General features: G+C 39.4%; 1 protein-coding gene across 1 annotated transcript in view; it reads right to left on the bottom strand.

Annotated features, from left to right (window-relative positions):
* Positions 1–361: 361 nt before the first annotated feature.
* RARRES1 (retinoic acid receptor responder 1) overlaps positions 362–14987 on the bottom strand; it is a 38308-nt gene continuing 23682 nt past the window's right edge. Inside the window, exons 3-6 of the mRNA XM_036997890.2 lie at positions 11273–11456; positions 8230–8366; positions 2817–2879; positions 362–2739 (exon numbers count right to left, since the gene is read on the bottom strand). Of these exons, the coding sequence (XP_036853785.1) occupies positions 2593–2739; positions 2817–2879; positions 8230–8366; positions 11273–11456 (531 nt within the window). The 3' untranslated portion in view covers positions 362–2592. The remainder of the gene's footprint in view (positions 2740–2816; positions 2880–8229; positions 8367–11272; positions 11457–14987) is intronic.

Raw genomic sequence — 14987 nt, 5'->3', positions numbered from 1 at the left:
TTGTTAATATTCTTTTGTATGATGTTAGAGTTTGGGCTCTAGGTTTTAGTTTGATAATTTTATCTTGAAAGTAATAGTTTTGTTATTCCTTTCCACCTTGCTCATTCTTAGATTGTTTAGTTGTGAAACCACTAAAATTTAAATTCTGAAGTTTAGAATTTGTCATATTTTAATATTTTTGAAATCTGGATGAGTCTTAAAATTAAAGGCTATAAAACTAGACAGCCACCAGGTAGTAGTAAATTGTGACGTGTAGTATATCTTTTTGTAGAAAACAGCTGTTTGTATCACTAATACTATAAACTGTTGAATGAGTGCTTTAATTGGTGCTTCAGGTGTCTTCAAATAAAGAACATTGGAGTGCATCCTTAAAGTAGTTTATTGTATTCACAATTTATTGTAAGCATTTACCCATTCAGATAAGTGTAAGGCAGCATGTTAGATCATTAGTGTACTTTGAAGCTAGTAAAGGTTACAGAACAGTCATAGAATTTTCAAAGCTGAGCAAAATTGTTGTAATAAACTCCTGTGTCATCAAAAATTGCTTTTGGAGGGTAAATACAGAAACGTCCAACTGAGTTTCAGAAGAATTTAACTTCTAACAATACATAATTCATGTGGGAAAAATGAGCCTGTGAGTAGGATACAATAGAATGCAGGTAAAATCCCAGCATTTTGTAGGTCTTAAAATTCTGAAATTTCTAGAGCCTGACAAAATGAATGTGATGGTATATATAAATAATGTCATTGATTCAGAAGATTTTAGACTTAATGAAAAGAACTTAGAGAATTTAGAGTTTTTCATTTTATGTCGAGGCAGATGAAGTAATTTTTCTGCTGTTAGGCAGCAAAATCAATATTAGTAAAATCAAGTTAGCAATTTTAGAGTTTGTGTTAGAAAAGATGTTCTAATAGTGATTTCATTGAGAAAGTTTTGGTCCTTTAACTTTTGTAGGTTTTGTTTTATAAGTTAGATAATTGTGTTTGCATGTTGTATGTGTAGAATTCCCCTTCGTAATCTTTTATGCTGAAATAAATCTGTTAAAGGCTTACCTTTAGAGTCCTTCCCTGATTGAATTACGGTCACCTTTGTGAGCTGTTCTCACTAATTAAAAATGCCTTGTGAGAATGTAGATTTGAGAACAGTGAGACTCTAGAAAGCTGAAACCCCTTTCTGTATTGAATGGGATACTGAAGGATTGATGCAAGGCCACAGGACATTGAATATGTTAGTACAGTGCTCTTGGCATCTCTTTTTAAGATTATTTAGGGAACTTCCTTTGGAGGAGTTTATCATTGCTTGGTTTGCATGTGCTTTAATCGTCGTAGATTGTTTGCTATTTATTCTGTGCATTGTCATGTAGGTGGGCGATCCGATGTTTCCTTTAAGTGATGGTTTGTAGCGCTGCAGAGCACTTACAGTTCTTGAAATCAAAAGGATGTTGGGAAGATAAATGCAAAGGGTTGAGGTTTTAAATAGAAAAATATATAAATTAGATCTGCTAAACAGTATGATCCATCTTATTTTTATTTTGTAAGAGTCCATGTCTAGAAGGATTTTCTCTTTATATAAACTTCCCCATTTTCTAATAGAATAGACTTAAAAGTAATATTTTGGTATATTTTAAGGCTGATGCTTCCAGATCAATTACTGGCCAAGAATTATGGCTACAAGTTTGTAGACACTGATACAAGCCTTCAATTAAATAATGTTAATTTTGAGAGGTAAATGATGGCCACATTTCCTGAATCAATTCTTCCTGACTTGGGGAGGTAACTCCACCAAATTTGACTATAGTATGTGGTGTACTTAGGCCAACACTAGGTCCAAGCTGTTATAAATTAAAATTGTAAATATTTTATGTACTTTCAGTTAAATCACTCCTCCACTTACATGTTTGCAGACGCTTGGCTTTCTTTACCTGTGAAACACTATGTGTTTTAGTAAAAGTTGAATTAAGCAATATTAAGAGTTCATTTCATTCCAGTTTAGCACAAATTTTGCCTAAGTATGCAAATCTCCACAAACACATTAAACATATTTTACTTAGAAATGTAAACATTTGAGTAGTTATGAAGTTCAAAAGGAATATTTGCTTGAAATCATAAAAAAATAGTAAAATTCCTTTCAAATTGGTAATATTTTCCCTGCAGTTCACTTTCATTGAAATATATTATCTTTTTTGCATACTAGGCAGAAGCAATTTAGCAACATTAAATCTGTATCTTCTTACTTTATTGTAGCCAACTACTTTGAGGTGAAACCATCACATTTTGTTTTGCTAAATACTGATACAGTTGCAGCATATACTGATTTACTAGGGTTTCACATTTTAGGGCTAAAACCTGTGGGGTGACTGTTTAGCACTGAGAAGAATTTGTTATACACTTGCTACTAGAGTTGTAAACTAAAACCAAGAAAAAACAAAAAATCTGTTAATTTTTGAATATTTACTTGTAATCACAGGCTTTCCACATTATTAGAATGACTTATACCTTAGCTATTTTACTAGAATAATGATTTAGGCTATTCAGTACAGTAAATTTTTTTAGAATTTGATATAAGCAGATCTTTTTCTTTTTTTTTTTTTTTCAGAAATTAGTAAACTCTTTCGGAGCCACAGCTGATCCTTCAGTTCCAGAGGCTTCTTCTGGTGTCTGTAGCTCTTGACACTGGTACTTCACTTTAAGTGGTTTGCCGGGGTACCAGACCAGGTGAACACGACAGGGAATGATTTCCTAGGAAATAAGAGTTCTAAAGTATGACCTGCAAAAACTTCTGGTAAAACAATTCTGTATACAATTTTGTGTTTTACCTGTGTCGAGAATTCATGGAGTAGAACAGTATAATCAAAATCAATTGCACCATCATTTGTTTTCTAGAGGAAGAAAAAGAATATTAATAAATAGTATTTATATTAGCTCAGAATTTGGAAGGCTGATCTCGAATAAATTCTTGTTTAGGTGGGTGCCTTGAATCTCCTGCTGCCTCTTTGATTGTAGCCTCATTTCCTTGGGTAGTAACCTGCATTGAGATAAGGAAGTCATGGACTCTCATGTTTTGTCATTTGAGTCACATGAAAATCTAAATGAAATCTTTGTCACTTTTTCTCTCTAATATTTACCGGTTTTGGAGGCTAAGGTCTGTGGGGATAGGGAGAATCTTTTGACAACCTTAGGAATCTAGGTACTGTATATGCACCTCAGGTGTTTGTTAGCCCTGATATACCAGGCACTAAATCAAGGGTCAGGGCATCCAGTATTTCTAGAATGCCACCACGGGCCAGGTTCTCTGCTGGACACTTTATACACGTTCTCATGTAATTTTCCTGTCTCACAGGAGTATGTATTGTGAGCCTGGTTTTACAGAGTAGGTGACTTGAGTTTACAGCTGGTAAGTGGAGATTCAAATGCAGATCTACTGACTCCACCATCCGCATTCTTCATGCTTTACCAAACTGCTTTTAAAAACTGCACTAGGTATTTATAGGTTGGCAGGCAGTCTTCATCACCTCTTTTATTTGCTTGATTTCTATAAATTTTACGAGTGGACTAAGCCAATTTCCTATTTTCAACACCTCTTGTTTCATTTTTTGGGTGGGGGAGCAAGCAAGGTACTTATCCCTTTACTAGGAAAAATGGAAGAAATAAAAAAATAAATTCAATTTGAATTATAATTTTAATGTGTCAGGTTTTTAATTGAGACTGTTAAAGAATATGAAAAAACAAAAACAATCAAAAAAGGGCTTAATATTAAGTTTTGTCTTTCCTTTGCTTACACTGATGGAGATTTTTATAAGCCATGAAATTTCCTCTGCAAGCAGAGGGAGAGAGGGTGCTGGGGGAGAAATTGTAAGAGAGGGCCTTGATCTGCCAGAAGCTGCCTGCTTTTCTATGGGGTTTGCACCACTGGGCAGTTTTCCCTGCTGCCTGCTGTGTGCTAGTGACCATGCAAACACCTGAGGCACACGCTGCAGAGCCATGGAATTCCCGAGAGAAAATGCAGCATGTCTCCCGGCAGAACAGTTTCTGGAGGCTCCTGTGAGCAGTCGGGCATTGCTGGCTTTAAGGGTGTATTTAGCCTTGTTTTACCCTCTCTTGGTGCTGTTTTACCATGAAAAGCAATGATTACTCCAAGATGCTCCACACCAGCTGGGTGCTGTGTTGTATGGTTTCTGTCTCATATTTTTGTGCTACCTACACTGTTTCTCAAGGCCTATTTCCCATGTAGTTCTATAATGTAATTGTTTTTACTTACAAACTTAGTATTTTTCAGGACAATGCCACCTTATTCTACCTTTGAAAATAGCATTTCTGAAGGAAACCATGACAGTCTGCAGATTTTAGGCAAAAAAGAGGCAAGGCTCGAAACATGATGGGAATCCAACTTCATTCGATAAACTATACTGCTAAATAGAGTAATTTTTAATACAAGAATGTGGATTATTATAATGTTCAGAAACCCTTTAGCATTTAATTAAGATCCTCCTCAGTGAGGCTGTGAAACACCCTTACATTTCTGTTTCTATAGATTCTTCCTTCTCCGAGAGGCAACACCCTTAAACCAAACCGAAAAACAGGGCTTATGAAAGAACCGCAGATGGGGACACTGCACACGTCAGCCTGGCCAGGCGTTCCAGGCAGTGACTGCCCTCACCCAGTCAAGAAGTGGTTATTTTTCATATTCAGAAATAATCTTCCTGGTTTCTATTCAAATCACCACAAATGTCCAGTCCTCATAGTTCAAACTGACGATTTCTTGTCACAGTTTCTGGTGACCCAGCACTTTGATCTTCCTGGAGACAGCCTGACGCGTGCTGTTTGCTCCCCTTTACTTACTCGTGACCCACCGCATCCTCCACCCCCCAAAAAGGAGGAGAATGAGCCTCACAGGGCCAGTGTGGTCTTAGCGTACATGGCCTTAGGTTATTAGTATATGCTATCAACTTGGTTTCTTAGCCGAATAAATAAAATAGATAAGATGGTTTCTGTTATATATCCATGGCCAGTAGGGCTTCTGGTTAGGGTGAGGACTTCCTGTTTCTGTGCCGTCTCGTTCCGTCAGCCCTACTGTCCTGCCAGGACAGCATCTAGACCTCACGGCCTTAGTGACTTTAAAAAAAACTGTTCCTTATTGCTGCTTTTGCTTAAAGATCATGGGACATCTTGGCCACTGAGTAGTGGCAGAATTTGATAATCTGTGTGGATGTGTGTGTACTTCAAGAGAAATATTCGAGGCTGAAAAACATACCAGCCTTGACACCATATTTCCTAATTGCTTTAGTGATTGAGATTTATGTTAGTTTCATGAACTTCATTAAGTTAATCCTCACTTAATAGGCTTTAAGCAATGAAGTGGTTTGCATTAGGTGACCCAGCAAATCAGGTGCATATTTAATATTTATCTATCTAAAACCCAAACCCCACTGTTGTCAAAAAAAAAAAAAAAAGAACCTAAAACTCCTACTCAGTGACCATTTTCCCTTTGTATTTTTGTTTTCTTACAATTACATTTGTCCCCACTTTCCCAGCAGATTGGTTGAGGGATATTAGTGGACAGATGATAGATAACCAAAGACGAGCTAGATGGGGACAAACACGGGGCCGCTATGTATGAACTGCGGTATGTCCTGGCACTTAGTTGGTAATGAACAGCTACAAAACAAAGGGAAACGCTGACATTAAAATATCCTAATTCTTTTCTCTGTTGTCCCTGTGTTGCTCTGTTCTTATCCAGTTTTCCTCTCATACTCAAACTGGGTACCATTTCCTTTCCTTTTTCATTTGTGTACTGTAAACAAATGTTGCCATTGTTGGGAAGGTAAAAACCTCTTGTTGCAAATATGACCATCTTGGTAAGTGAGAGAGAAATTTAGCAAAAGAACCAGTGCAGCATTCTGACTTGTAATAGAGCAGCAATCAGTTAAATGGTTGCTTCTAGTAAGCAGCAGCTCTGTAAAGGGAAAGAAGTGTGTTCTTTGACAAGTAAAGGAGAAAACGACTTCTCTAGCTGTGTTTTACAAGTGGCCTTTGGAGGGCACACCGCACTCTCACTGACATTCCTAAAGCTGACCTGCGGCTGGGGAAAGCCTTCTGCTCAACAGATACTCACTGCAGTGAATTTACTGCTCCCCCAATCCATGAAGAAAATGGCTTTTAGAAATGTGTACGTAGGATTGGCTCAGCTGGCCTCTCCGAGTGGTTGGTTGTGTTTACTCTGGAAATACCCTTCTCTCTCTACATGACACTTGCCTGACAAACCCCAATCCCGGCTCAGCCCAGCTGGGCCCACTCCATGTGCACACCCACACGGCTAGAGGCCCTGGTCGTCCTCTGCACTGCCACAGACCTCTAAGGGGCCCACCTTGCTGCACGATGTCACGTTCATGCACTCCCGACCCCTCCGCTCTCACCCGTCATCTCAGCTGATCACTTGGCCTGCTGGTCTGTCTTTGTGAAGACAGATGCAGTTGGGACCTCGGCAAGCTACCACCGTGGTACCTCCCTTCTCCCAGCATCTGCACCATGCTTCTCTGCCTTCACTCCAGGTGAACTCCATGTTCCTAAGGTCATCTGGATCATCTTACCCTCTCTTGCCCAGTCAAAGATAGTAACCCCACCAATTCTTCCTTCTCTTTCCTGCAAGCCCTACTTTGCCCCACTCTCTTGGATTTTTCGTATTATGTTGTTGAGATGCTGTTAAGTCTCCCAATCTAAAAACAGAAAACAAACCTCTTAACCCAGTGCTTCGCCATCTTCCAGCTCTAGCACCTCCCTTTCTTTTACTCCCCATTATAACTAAATTGCTTGAGAGAGAGAGAGTGTCCGCCTCCTCTCCTCCCGTTCTCTCCTCACCTACTCCAGGCAGATTTTTGCCCCCACACTGAGCCATAGCTCTTCATAAGCTCTCCATTGACTGGAATTCCAGCTTCCAAAATAAAATGGCTAGTTCTCAGTTCTGTCTTACTGAACTTCCCAGCAGCATTTAATAGTCAATTCTCATCCCTGAAACACTTTTCTTGTATCTCCACCTCTAAAGAGTGTTGCCAAGACCCAGTCCTTACATGGCCTCTTTTCTGTCTGCACTGTTTCTCTGATCTCATCCATTCTTGTGGCCTTAAATACCATCTGGATGGTGATGACTCCAGCCAGACCCCGTCCCTTGAACTTCAGACTGTTAATGTCCAGATGTTACACAAACTCTTTATTTGATTATAGAATTCAGTATGCCCCAAATCAAGCTAATTTCCACCCAAATCCATTCCTCCTGTAGTCTTACCCAATCAGTAAATGAAAACTCTTATCTTTCCACTTACTCAGGCCAAAATCCCAAGAATTATCCTTGGCTTTTCTCATTCTCTGATATATGCAATAATCCAGTGCACGAACAAACACTGTTGGTTGACCTTCAAAATATATCACGAATCCAAACACTTCACACCGCTTCCACTGCTCTCTCCCAGCCCAAGTTAACCACCAGCACTTGCCTAGGTTACTGCAATTCCTAACTGGTCTCTCTCCTCCCACCCTGAGCTCTCTACAGCCTGTCCTCAACGTAGCAGCTAGAATGGCCTATTATATGTCAGATCATGTCACTCTACTACAAGCCTTCTAATGGGTAAAAGACAAGGTCCTCCTAATGGCCTGCAGTGTCTTCCATGAACGGTTCCCTGTGTCCGGTCTCACCTCCTAGCACACTCCCCTTGCTCACTCTGTCCAGCCCTACCAGCCTCTCTGCTGTCTCTCCAGCCCATCAGCCACTGGCTGCCTCAGTTCCCTCTGCCTGAAATTCTCTTCCCTGATGGAAGCATGGCTCACTTTTACTTCCCTTAGCCTCTGCTCACGTTAGAGGGGCCTTAGACTAAGTAGTAGTTCTGTCAATATCCTGCATTCTTCCCTTTTTCCTGCCTTTTCTCTCTGCTTCACATCAGCTGAGTCACTTCAGTGGGCAGGGCTTGTTTCTTACTAGCGATGGCACAGCTATCCGTGTTCACTTACCAGGTCACTGTCTTACCCTCTTGCTGGAATTAATCTCAGTGAGGCAGCTACATTGTGTTCTTTGTTCACTGCTGTATCCTCAGTCCCTAAATCTGACCCATTGCAGGCATTCAGATATTTACAGAATGAATAAAATGTAAAACTCTTGCCATGAAATTAGAAATTCACATTGATTTAGTCTAAGAACACTGCACTGGTTTTATCATGAATTAAATTTTCAGTTTTTCTTACCCATTGCTTCACACTGCTGAGCTGTGCCATGTAGTAGTGTAAAAACTGGCTTGTCTTTTCCCACATCACGTAAGAGCTGCCAAGAAAAGCCAAATCCCAAATGGGCCTCAGGGATGGATCAATATGCCCATGACTATCTGAGAGGGAGAAAAAAAAAATTTATATTAAGGTAATTTGGGGACAAAATCTCATAGACTTCAGGAATGAAACAGGGGCTTAAGCTTGGTCACAACAGTAATCTCACAGCAAGACCTTGAACTGGACACTTGCTCATATCTCTTTCTGTATATATGGAGATTTATGTGTTCCAACTTGCCCTACTGAGTAGAGCTACCGTAACAATTTAAGCACTATTTGTTGTATTATATAAATGCAAAGTAAGAGCTATAATAATACTCAAAGTTAATATAAAGTCTTTTTGAGAAGAGTCTTTGGTTGAAAAGCCTACCTTCTGGTTTGGGTGTAGGTCAGTGCAGTGGTCTTTGCTGGTCTACAGAACATCTTTGTCCTTCCCTTATCATTGGCTTTAAAACTAACGAATGTATTGGCAGTTTCTCTGTCACGTTTTTGAACACATGAAGAGATCAAGTGGGTTTTTTCCATGGTATCATTTTTGGACCCACAATCTTATAATTCAGCAAACATTTATAAAATCCTATTTAATATCAGATACTACAAGAGGCAGGAATACAATGATTAATAAATTACCTTTTGTGACTTTCAGGAACTCAAATTTTAGCAAGTAATTAACTTGTGAGATAAGTGTTCATGGACCATCATTTTATGCAATTTGGTGGAGATGTTCTTAGGTTATATTAAGGCCCAATAGTTTAACATGTAAGAAATACTAACAAGCTTATTAAGCTAATCCTTCTTCATAAAATAATCTTTAGCATAAATTCTCTGTATTGGTAGGACTTGACTGGTTTATAATGGTAGTCAATGCAAAAAGCATTCACTGATTGCTTGGGTGTTGTGAGGGATGCAGAGATGGGTTCCTGCCCTCCACTTGTGAACAGGGTGGGAACCGCTGATACCTATTAGGAGAGAGGAGCAGAGTCAGAGAGCTGAGGAAGCACAGGCAAGGGAGATTTCTTTGGGCTGAAGAGGTTTGGGGAAAGCTTCACAGAGATGAGATTTGAGCTGAGCCTTGACTTCCTGCAATGTATGGGGGTGGGATTGAGAGACAGTAAAGAGCCCTTCATCTGACTACTTGTCGCCTATCACCTACAGTGCTACTCAGTTTAGACCGTGAGATCAAAGCCCATTATCATAGAAGCTAAATTATACTAACACTGAATAAGGAGAACGTTTAGAGGATGAATGAATGCGTGTAGCACTGCTGTAGAATCACGCAGGCATGGGACGTTGGCTGGTGGTTCCCAGGTCCTCAGTCCTCCCTTTGTATGTATTGTACTTGGGCTCTGCTCTAGGAAGTTTATGAATTCATTAGGAACAGTGAAATTTTTACTAATTAAAAAGCAGACAACTACTTTTCTAGAGGAAAAACCGTGTGTGGAGCAAGGGTATCCTGAAATGGATTCCATCTTCTCACTCATCAGTTGCACTACAACTGTCCAAAACCTTGTCCTAATTAAGTACTGCACAGAATCTGAGATTTGAACTGGCTAATCCAAGGATATCTGCATAGTACTGATTCACTTTATCTAAAACCAAACCTTTTCAGTTTTAAGTAGATAATTTTATATACACAGACAGGCTATAAATACAGACATTTGTTAAATGTCTCCACTGAATTTCAAGTGACAACAGACCTTGTAGATGTTGATGATGAAAAGGCACCCTCTATTAAAAAAATTTTCTTGAAGCTTCATAGTAGCCACATTAAATTAGATTATTCTAGAATGATCCTTGGCATATAGGACTTACTAAGTGAACATGATCCATGTAACCTGCACTACTACAAAGTATCCAAAATCTAATGCATCTATAGCAAATATTCAAAAAAAAATGCTATATAATTTCTGAAATTTTTTTAAAGAAGAATATATAAAACTCTTTCCCCAACTAATGCTAAAGGAGAAAAAAAAACCTGAATAACTGAAGGTTTTAAGTATTAGTCATTACCCCATTTATTTCAGGCAGTACTAAATATAAACAAATTCTACTATACACAGGAGTTTGAACTGCTCCTCACAACTCACAATTCTGAGTTGTCAGAGAACTATTTTAAAAATCATCCAGCTTCTGAATTTTAGAAACACAAGAAGCAGTAGTCTACCTGCAGGTTTTTAAAAATTACTTAGTCTCCATAAACTGATGGGGCCCAAAGGCAGTCAGAGAGACCACAGGGCCTCCCATGCTGACATGGGTGTCCCAGTGTCTGGGCACATGCGTGAACTGCGAGTGGGATGAGGGGTGCTCTAGTGGTCAGATGTCAAGTTTAATACCCAGGTGCAAGTCCAGAGAGGACTTCCTGGATTTGGAAATTGGATTTGCTGCTAAGTGCCTGGTCTCTGCTGCAGCCTGTACCCTCCGTTGGGCGCCAGAATGAGTGAGCTCTGCCTCACTTGGCTGAGCCCTTCCAGAGGGCAGGGCTCACTACCCAGTAGCTCCTGGCCTAAGATGAGACAAACTTGACTCTTTCAGCCTCCCAGCAAGGCCCTGAGACAGTCAGCTTGCCCAGCCCGGGTCAGAGAGCTGTGAGGGGAACAAGGGAGGCCCTGGATGGTGTCCCAGCAACTAAACTTTCCAAAGTCATCACCAGAAGTCTAGAAATGTCACCTCAGTTTCTGGACTTAACCCTGCAAACTGCACCCCTGCAGGCAGAGACCTCTGCCTCTTCCTTGGAGGCTCAGCCCTTGCCCTGCCCCTCAGGGACGGGAAGTGGGGAGATGACGCAGACACAGATAGATGAAGAACAAGGAAATGCAACTTCTGAGCTTTGACTAGTGAGGTGTACCACATCCTGTAGATGATTAAAAGTGCCACTTTGGGGATAAGAATTTATATGATCATTCTTTTTAGGATTTAGAAATTACATACATTGCCTAATATAGAAATTCCAGATACTGGTTCATACCAGGTATGCTGATTGCATGCAAGGGGCTTTTAAGTTGCTTCATGCGCTTGTAAAGCAGGTAATCCTCTTGTTGTCTTTTGTTCTTCTCGATGAGCCGTGTACAAGTCACATTAATGGTCGGTCTGGGTTTCTGATGCCTGAAGAACACTTGAGCAGAACATTTTCCCAAACGTTCCTGACCTTCCTGAAATAAAGATTTTGGAATTAAACAAAATGGTTCTGTATCACTCCCCACATACCCTGATACACAAATACAAAGCTGAGAAGTTCCTGGTACATGGCTGGTATGCACTACTGTACCTGGCACAACAGATGTAGTGTTTTCTGCTTTGTCAAAAGTGATTTTTTTTAGCCTTTTTTTTTTGGTATCATTAATCTACAATTACATGAAGAACATTATGTCTACTATGCTCCCCCCTTCACCAAGTTCCCCCCACAAACCCCATTACAGTCACCGTCCATCAGCGTAGTAAGATGCTGCAGAATCCCTATTCATCTTCTCTGTGTTGTACAGCCCTCCCTGTGCCTGCCCCCACTACACATGCTAATCATAATGCCCCCTTTCTTTTTCCCCACTGTTATCCCTCCCTTCCCACCCATCCTCCTCAGTCCCTTTCCCTTTGGTAACTGTTAGTCCATTCTTGGGTTCTGTGATCCTGCTGATGTTTTGTTCCTTCAGTTTTTCTTTGTTCTTATACTCCACATATGAGTGAAATCATTTGGTACTTGTCTTTCTCTGCCTGGCTTATTTCACTGAGCATAATACCCTCTAGCTCCATCCATGTTGTTGCAAATGGTAGGATTTATCTTCCTCTTATGGCTGAATAATATTCCATTGTGTATATGTACCTCATCTTCTTTATCCATTCATCTACTAATGGACACTTGCTTCCATTTATTGGCTATTGTAAATAGTGCTGCGATAAACATAGGGGTGCATCTGTCTTGTTCAAACTGGAGTGCTGCATTCTTACAGTAAGTTCCTAGAAGTGGAATTCCTGAGTCAAATGGTATGTCTATTTTGAGCATTTTGAGGAATCTCCATACTGCTTTCCACAATGGTTGAACTAATTTACATTCCTACCAGCAGTGTACAGGGTTCCCCTTTCTCCGCAACCTTGCCAACATTTGTTCTTGTTTGTCTTTTGGATGGTAGCCATCCTTACTGGGGTGAGGTGATATCTCATTGTGGTTTTAATTTGCATTTCTCTGATGATTAGTGATGTGGAGCATCTTTTCATGTGTCTGTTGGCCATCTGAATTTCTTCTTTAGAGAACTGTCTATTCAGCTCCTCTGCCCATTTTTTAATTGGATTATTTGCTTTTTGTTTGTTGAGATGCGTGCACTCTTTATATATTTTGGATGTCAGCCCTTTATCAGATGTGTCATTTATGAATATGTTCTCCCATACTGTAGGATACCTTTTTGTTCTATTGATGGTGTCCTTTGCTGTACAGAAGCTTTTCATCTTGATTTAGTCCCACTTGTTCATTTTTGCTTTTGTTTCCCTTGCCTGGGGAGATATGTTCATGAAGAAGTCGCTCATGTTTATGTCTGAGAGATTTTTGCCTATGTTTTTTTCTAAGAGTTCTATGGTTTCATGACTTACATGCAGGTCTTTCCATTTCAAATTTACTTTTGTGTATGGGATTAGACAGTGATCCAGTTTCATTCTCTTACATGTAGCTGTCCAGTTTTGCCAGCACAATCTGTTGAAGAGACTGTCATTTCCCCATTGTATGTCCATGGCTCCTTTATCATATATTAATTGACCATATATGTTTGGATTGATGTTTGGAGTCTATTTTGTTCCACTGGTCTGTGGCTCTGTTCTTCTGCCAGTATCAAATTGTCTTGATTACCGTGGCTTTGTAGTAGAACTTGAAGTTGGGAAGTGAGATCCCCCAACTTTATTCTTCCTTCTCAGGATTGCTTTGGCTATTCGGGGTCTTTCGTATTTCCATATGAATTTTTGAACTATTTGTTCGAGTTCGTTGAAGAATGCTGTTGGTAATTTGATAGGGATTGCATCGAATCTGTATATTGCTTTGGGCAGGATGGCCATTTTGATGATATTAATTCTTCCTAGCCAGGAGCATGGGATGAGTTTCCATTTGTTAGTGACCTCTTTAATTTCTCTTAAGAGTGTCTTGTAGTTTTCAGGGTATAGGTCTTTCACTTCTTTGGTTAGATTTATTCCTAGGTATTTTATTCTTTTTGATGCAATTGTGAATGGAATTGTTTTCCTGATTTCTCTTTCTATTAGTTCATTGTTAGTGTATAGGAAAGCCACAGATTTCTGTGTGTTAATTTTGTATCCTGCAACTTCACTGAATTCCAATATTAGTTCTAGTAGTTTTGGTGTGGAGTCTTTAGGGTTTTTTATGTTCAATATCATGTCATCTGAAAATAGTGACAGTTTGACTTCTTCTTTACCAATCTGGATTCCTTGTATTTCTTTGTTTTGTCTACTTGCCATGGCTAGGACCTCCAGCACTATGTTGAATAACAGTGGGGAGAGTGGGCATCCCTGTCTTGTTCCTGATCTCAGAGGGAAAGCTTTCAGCTTCTAGCTGTTCAGTATGATGTTCGCTGTGGGTTTATCATATATGACCTTTATTATGTTGAGGTACTTGTCCTCTATACCCATTTTGTTGAGAATTTTTATCATGAATGGATGTTGAATTTTGTCAAATGCTTTTTCAGCATCTATGGAGATGATCATGTGGTTTTTGTCCTCCTTTTGGTTTATATGGTGGATGATGTTGATGCATTTTTGAATGGTGTACCATCCTTGCATCCCTGGGATGAATCCCAGTTGGTCATAGTGTATGATCCTTTTGATGTATTTTTTAATTCGGTTTGCTAATATTTTTTTGAGTATTTTTGCATCTATGTTCATCAGGGATATTGGTCTGTAGGTTTTTTTTTTTTGGTGGGGTCTTTGCCTGGTTTTGGTATTAGGGTGATGTTGGCTTCATAGAATGAGTTTGGGACTATTCCCTCCTCTTCTATTTTTTGGAAAACTTTAAGGAGAATGGGTATCATGTCTTCTCTGTATGTCTGATAAAATTTTGAGGTAAATCCATCTGTCCCAGGGGTTTTGTTCTTGGGTAGTTTTTGATTACCGCTTCAATTTTAATTGCTGGTGATTGGTTTCTTTAGATTTTCTGTTTCTTCCTTGATCAGTCTTGGAAGGTTGTATTTCTCTAGGAAGTTGTCCATTTCTTCTATGTTTTCCAGCTTATTAGCATATGGGTTTTCATAGTATTCTCTAATAATTCTTTGTATTTCTGTGGGGTCCATCATGATTTTTCCTTTCTCATTTCTGATTCTGTTGATGTGTCTTGATTCTCTTTTTCTCTTAATAAGTCTGGCTAGAGGCTTATCTACTTCATTTATTTTCTCAAAGAGCTAGCTCTTGGTTTCACTGATTTTTTCTATTGTTTTATTCTTCTCAATTTTGTTTATTTTTTCTCTGATCTTTATTATGTCCTTCCTTCTGCTGACTTTAGGCCTCATTTGTTCCTCTTTTTCCAATTTCTATAATTGTGATGTTAGACTACTCATTTGGGATTGTTCTTCCTTCTTTAAATATGCCTGGTTGCTATATACTTTCCTCTTAAGACTGCTTTTGCTGTGTCCCACAGAAGTTGGGGCTTTGTGTTGTTGTTGTCATTTGTTTCCATATATTGCTTGATCTCTATTTTAATT

The sequence above is a fragment of the Manis javanica genome, chromosome 3 (assembly GCF_040802235.1).
Source record: "Manis javanica isolate MJ-LG chromosome 3, MJ_LKY, whole genome shotgun sequence".
Classification (NCBI taxonomy): Eukaryota; Metazoa; Chordata; class Mammalia; order Pholidota; family Manidae; genus Manis; species Manis javanica.
The sequence above is the reverse complement of the archived record's forward strand: the minus strand, read 5'-3'. Positions and strand labels throughout refer to the sequence as shown.